This window comes from Chelon labrosus (genome assembly GCF_963514085.1).
Source record: "Chelon labrosus genome assembly, chromosome: 4".
Classification (NCBI taxonomy): domain Eukaryota; kingdom Metazoa; phylum Chordata; class Actinopteri; order Mugiliformes; family Mugilidae; genus Chelon; species Chelon labrosus.
In genome coordinates, this window is record NC_140340.1 from 10,980,794 (window position 1) to 10,986,782 (window position 5,989).

A 5,989-nucleotide genomic window follows, 5' to 3' on the forward strand; every position below is an offset into this window, starting at 1 on the left:
GAGATTAGCAAAGTGGTGCCTCACATTTCCGTTTTAATGCATAACTGGTTTCAGTCTCGGCTACAGCACGCTATGTTATGCACATTCCTAAAACAGTTGTGTCTGATCATACATAATGCACACTGGCTGACTGGTATTGGCTAAAAACACTGTTTCGTGCAAATTCTGAGGTCAAATATTGTGACTTGTTCTATTCTGACGCGACTAATATAATTAATTAGTTTGTTGCGCTCTATTCAGTTGCAGTGCCCCTGCTGGAATTGAGATGGCTCATGTATTTTCCTTCAATGATGAGTTAATAATGTCATAGAATGTCATACAATGCAGGATTATTACTAATCTAATGAAGTACCCGTAAATGAAAACATTTTGGCGAGGAGAGGAGGATGGGTGTATTTATATCTGCATCGTCGCTCAAGTCTTATCCATTGAGTCATTCCTTCTTTCCCTCAATGAATAATTAAAATCGGAGTTTCGTGGCTTTTATTTTGAAAAGCGTCCCCGGAAGTGAGCATGCTAGATGAAAGCAAATAGCCCCGAGCCTCTCTCGTTGTAGGGTTATCTGTCCAGTATCTGAACTGCGGAGGCGTGTTTGATGACAAATCTGCCAGGAGATACAAGTGACGGTGTGGTAATACCTCTGCGGCGGACCAGATCCGCCTGTTATTAAACCACACCTAGGAGTTTGCTCAGGCCAAAGCCTGGTGTATTTTGTGACAGGTGAGTTAACTTTTTTTTTTTTTTCTTTTTAGACATTCAGTGGTTGCGCAGCTACAGATTCTGTGATTGTAAACACATCGGTGATCCTGCGAGCGTCAACGTGTCCGACGGCGTGAGATGGATTTAGGATCAACAGAGGAGGACTAACGCTGACCTCCGTGTTTTAGCTGTGACTGCTAGCTCAATTACATGATAACTTCATCCCAGTGACAGGTGCTGCTAGCTAGCCGAGCACCTTGTGTTACTCCACTGGCGTTAGCATGTTATGTTGTGTTGTGTTGCCTAGTCTTCCGACACGTTAGCTTCACTCTTGAAGTCGCGTATTTGCCTTAAAATGTATTGTTAGGTCTAACACATAAGAATAAAAAAGAATTTGTAGTTTATTTTGTAAGACTGCCTTTATGTGTATTCAAACTGCTCGTGAGTGGCTAAAAGCTGGTTTATATCAAACATAAACACTGTTGTCCTGTTTGTGGCTAGTTAGTTTTTTAACCTAACTTAAGTCTGTTGTGATTTCAGCCAAGTTAAGGGATTTAATAGCCTTTATGTTTAGAAAAGAGACAGCTCCCTGAAGCTGTTTTGTCATTCATGAGGGAGGGCAGCAAAACCTGTAAACAGGCTATGAAAGTACAGCCGACATAATCTAATGACATAGCTTAGCAAGGCACAGTTGTGGGTGTCAGTTACATTTTTGTGACACAATACAAAACAGTACTGGTTGGTTTAATTTCCTGTGTGAAACAGACATTTAAATTACACAAGATAGCAAAAGAATGCTAAATGAAATGCCAAATAAGGGGATAAATAGATAGTCCTACTATGTGCCCAGTCAAAGTTATTGATCAGAATCAGATTTATTGCAACAATGCTCGCGAATACAATTTGTCCTGATTTTTGGTGCAGTAAACATAGTGAAAAAAACAAGAAACTAAAAGCTCGACCAGCTCTGCTTCATGAAGGTTATCACATTCACAATTTGTTTAAAAGATAAGTGCAAGAGCTGTTGATTCAGCTGTCAAATCTGTGGTTTGTTGGTACTATTGAATTGTCAATTCTAAATTAACAGAAACACATTTGTCTTGAATTCATTACAACTTAACAGCACCACAAGCTACATCTTCATATCGGTCATAAAGGGCGATTTAGTGCAGGGCTGTTTTATTAAAATACATTCGCCCTCACTAGTGTACCTAATGAACCGGCGAGGAATAAATATTGTAAGACCTGATATTTTTTTATCAAATGAACGAAATTCAAGTGAAAATAGTTGTGGAAACACAAATGGCTATCACTTAACAGCTGAATAATAGGTAAACAAAATATTTTTCTTTAACATGCATTGGTTATGTGCCTCTCTAATCCAAGTCTGTTTAATCTCCAAGGGGTTTGAGTATGGCTCTGTCATTCCTCTTGGTCCTGGCTGCCACTGTGATTCTTATCAGACCTGAGACACCTGTGACTAAGGTAGAAAATGGACATCATACCAAAAGGCCAAAAGGCCTGCGTGTTCTTGGTTCAGGTTGAACTGATTTGCTAATCTATATTTCTGCTCGCAGGCTCTACATCAGAACTCACTTGAGTGCTGCAGCGAGAAGCAGAGAACCAACAGTTCATGTTCCAATGACACTCACTGTGAACCAGGTAACGCGGGGTGTTTTCAGCGACTTGTCACCGGCATTATGCAGAACGTCACCAAGAATGTTGACCCCTTTTAACACCACCACTACCACCAGTATGAGATTAGCCAAAGGCCGTTGTGAACACTGAGTGTAGAGCTGCACCTCGGTAGTATTCAACATGTTAGAGATGAGACACAGTCAGTAAAATATAATTTAAATTAGCAACAAGGCCTTTCCTTGTGCATGCGAGATGTTTGGTCCAGTTTTAAACTTTTTCACATTATTCCCCAGTAAGATAATTATTTACTCAAGCTGTTAACCACCTTTAGATAAATGTAAGCTGTTCCTCATACCGGTGGCCAGTATGACTGACTTTTATTTCAGACTTCTGAGCCTGCCAGGTTACAATGCTGAGCGCAAGACAAAGTTGGATGCTGGTATTAAAATTTGAACTAGTGTGCTTATTCAAATACAGCTATGCCTGGGTGCATGAGTGTGGTTGTCTTTAGTAATAGATTTGCCATTTTATTAGTAATTTAAGTGTAATGCAACAACGAGCAACAGGAGAGGAAGTGAGAACAGGCTTAAAGTTATATGACTGCTTTTGTACACAGTGGACTTGATTTATTGCACAGCCGGATGTCGAGATGCATGAGCAGAAATACAGAGTCTGCATGCATTCAGCAAACACTGAATGACATATTAACACTGATGGATTGATTTTTAGTTATAATTTAACAGCATGGTGATAGGAGAATTTCTCACAGGAGACATGTGTAACAGCTGGCTTGTGTTTGCTGTATGTGCTTGCTTACATGGTAACTTTATCCTTGGTTAATGTGTAGAAAGGAAAGTAACATCATTTAAAAATGTTAAAAACACCAATTAATTTATGATAAGGGAAGTATGCGATATTATGATTTCTCCTACCTCAGCTATTTTAAGAATAAACTAACCTCAAAAAAGAGGAAAAAAAAGTCCAACAGTGTGCAGTATATTCTTCTCTTGATTTCCTCAGGATGCTTCTTGCGTGTCCTTGACAACGGCAACACTGTCTGCATATTCTGCGACTCAGCAGCTGTGGATCTGGAGAACATAACCGTGTGCACCTACAGTAAGGTTTCTCTGAGAGTTTTTAAGTCGGCAGCCATGTGAATGCTGAATTGTCCCGCTTCACTCGCCTCTGTTTTGTTCTTTCTAGACTACACGGTGGAGCGCAAAAATCATACAACCGTAACTACTGTCATTCCTAAAATTGGTAAGATGTACGCAGTTATTGCATTGATTATTACTCTTTATTGTTTATCTGTTCATGTGTAAATGAGACTTATGGTGCTTTAATAAATGTTGGCGAGATGTTGGCCACGTCTCTCGTCGGTGATATCTGCCCCGTGCTTGTGTTTCGTTGCAGGAGGCCCCGGCGTGGCAGCCTCTCTTCTCCTGGGAACGCTGTTGATCAGCCTGTTCCTGATCCTCTCTGTTGCCTCCTTCTTCTACCTCAAACGCTCCAACCGGCTCCCGAGCATCTTCTACCGCCGCAACAAGGGTGAGCTACACGACTCCCGTTGTCCCTCCACGTGCAGCAAATCCTAAATAGTGAATGAAGCATCAAAGTGCTTGGAGAAAGATGCAGACCGCAAAGTTGCTGCTTTGATTTGATTTGAATAATTTGATGTTTTTTGTCTGCTTTTACAGCCTTCATATTCCAACCAAGTGAGACAGTAAGTCCGTTTTATTGTTTTGTAGCTGAGCTGCCATTTAGAGCTTTGTGTATATACCGCTAAATATTTTATTTATTGCAATGAATAATTTTACAATAATAAAACCTAATACTTAAAACTTTTTTTCCCCCCTTCTAGGCCGTCATGATCCCTTCCTCGTCAGGTAGGACGACTTCAGTGTTTTACTGTGTGAACTGCCTGCTTTGAAACTCCTGCAAAACGGGTTATGGTGTTACGTGGTGCCAGGAGAGTATTTTTTTTGTGGCGAGTGCTGCAGCTCTGAGGTCAGCACTGTTGCAACAATGAAAGGCTTGTATGCAGAAGGACGCATTTTAGTTTCTAATTGCACAAAAAAAAAAGCACTAAACATAAGTTTAGTGCAAGAATCAGAATCTGAATTATTGCCAAGTACGGTCACATATGCAAGGAATGTGTCTCGGTGAGTGGTACAAAAACACAAGTCTTTGTAATAATACAAAGAATATCTTAAAAGAAGTCTGGATTTAAATAGAAAAAGAACTACAGATTGTCCATTAATGTATTAATTATTGGGGTGGTGTGCATGGAGGTGGTTATTCATGAGTCCAGTTGCACATTGTAGTAGGAGATTTTTGTCGTAAATGGGCAGCAGCCTCCTGCCAGAGGGAAATGACTGACAACCTGTCCTGCAAAATCGCCCTCTCAGCAGAGTGAATGATAGACTCTTGATCCTCCTGCATAATTTAGCATTTCTTTCTTTCTTTTGAAGTGAGAAAGCCAAGATATGTCCGAAGGGAGCGGCCCTCTGCGACGTCGACAACGAACCGTGCCACCATACCCACGGAGTCCACGACCCAAGTCTACAATGTGTAGGTGGGGGGTGGGGGGGGGGGGACAGAGAGCTCAGGAGCGAGGTTATATTTTTGTTTTGCGTGACGTTTCAGAAGAATCGAGAAAGGCCAGGAAAATGTACGTGAATGTGCTTCTGCTGCGTTTGCGTCTCTAGGGCTGTTGCTTCGTCTGTATAGAATAAGAGTTTAAAAAGTATCCAGGAACCAACCCATCAATCTCCCGCTCCCGCTTATCTGTGATCATTATCTTTGGAAAGAAGCACATTCGTGTTTATGCCCCAGGATAAACAGTTTGTGGTCTATTAGAAACGTGACGGGTTGGGTTATATTTTCGGTCATTTTTATTTTTTTTGCAATGAATGAAAGTCGCTCAATAAGTGGAAGCGCTGACAGTAAGAAGTTTTAAATGTGTGAATGTGTGGACCTGTCTGTTATAAAGGAATAGTCTGACAGAGTTGGATGAAAAGATCAGCATCACTCTCATGCCTTTGTGTAAATTATGAAGGCGTAAGTCAGAAGCCACTTAGCTTAGGACAAAAGTTAATTTCTCATTTCCAGCAAAAAAAAAAAGCCAAATGGAGCCAGTGACCAAGTTCAGCAGCTGTGGGTGTTTTGGGGCATAAAGTGGGAGCACAGTTAAAATTTTTATTATTTTTTTTTTACATTTGTGCTATTTATATGCATTTTGTAACCATGCACTGAGTGTTACTGCTTCAAATCGACAATGTGTCTAACAGCATTCAAGTTCTTTTAGTGGACCAGGATGTTGCAGGGGGGAGTTACCGTGGGAACTGTATTGACAGTTGTTTGTTTGTTCGATTGTATTTTTATTCTTGCCGTTGTATTTATTATTTTTGTGATCAGAAGAGGTGAATGTATTTTCATAATTGTCGTGTGTCGCGCTCTGCGTGCACTCAATCCTGAAAACAGAAATTCAGAAAGTCATTTTTAATATAAAGTTCCATGATCCAGCATTTAAAATAACCAACATTGTTCCATAACATTCATTTTAAATTCCAACGGATTCTTCACTCAAAACTTAAGATGTTGCGCACTTTATTCCTCTCAGGTCTATCAGCTAACGTTGGACCTTCATTTT

General features: G+C 40.4%; 1 protein-coding gene across 1 annotated transcript; it reads left to right on the forward strand.

The window, feature by feature from the left end:
- cUnh1orf159 (chromosome Un C1orf159 homolog) lies at window positions 1–4,912 on the forward strand (the record flags this gene model as incomplete). Its single annotated transcript, XM_084542924.1, has 9 exons — window positions 1–720; window positions 2,103–2,184; window positions 2,277–2,361; window positions 3,358–3,453; window positions 3,541–3,597; window positions 3,751–3,885; window positions 4,035–4,060; window positions 4,199–4,223; window positions 4,809–4,912. The coding sequence occupies exons 2-9, from the start codon at window positions 2,113–2,115 to the stop codon at window positions 4,910–4,912; spliced, it is 600 nt and encodes a 199-aa protein (XP_084399050.1). The 5' UTR covers window positions 1–720; window positions 2,103–2,112.
- Window positions 4,913–5,989: the final 1,077 nt, after the last annotated feature.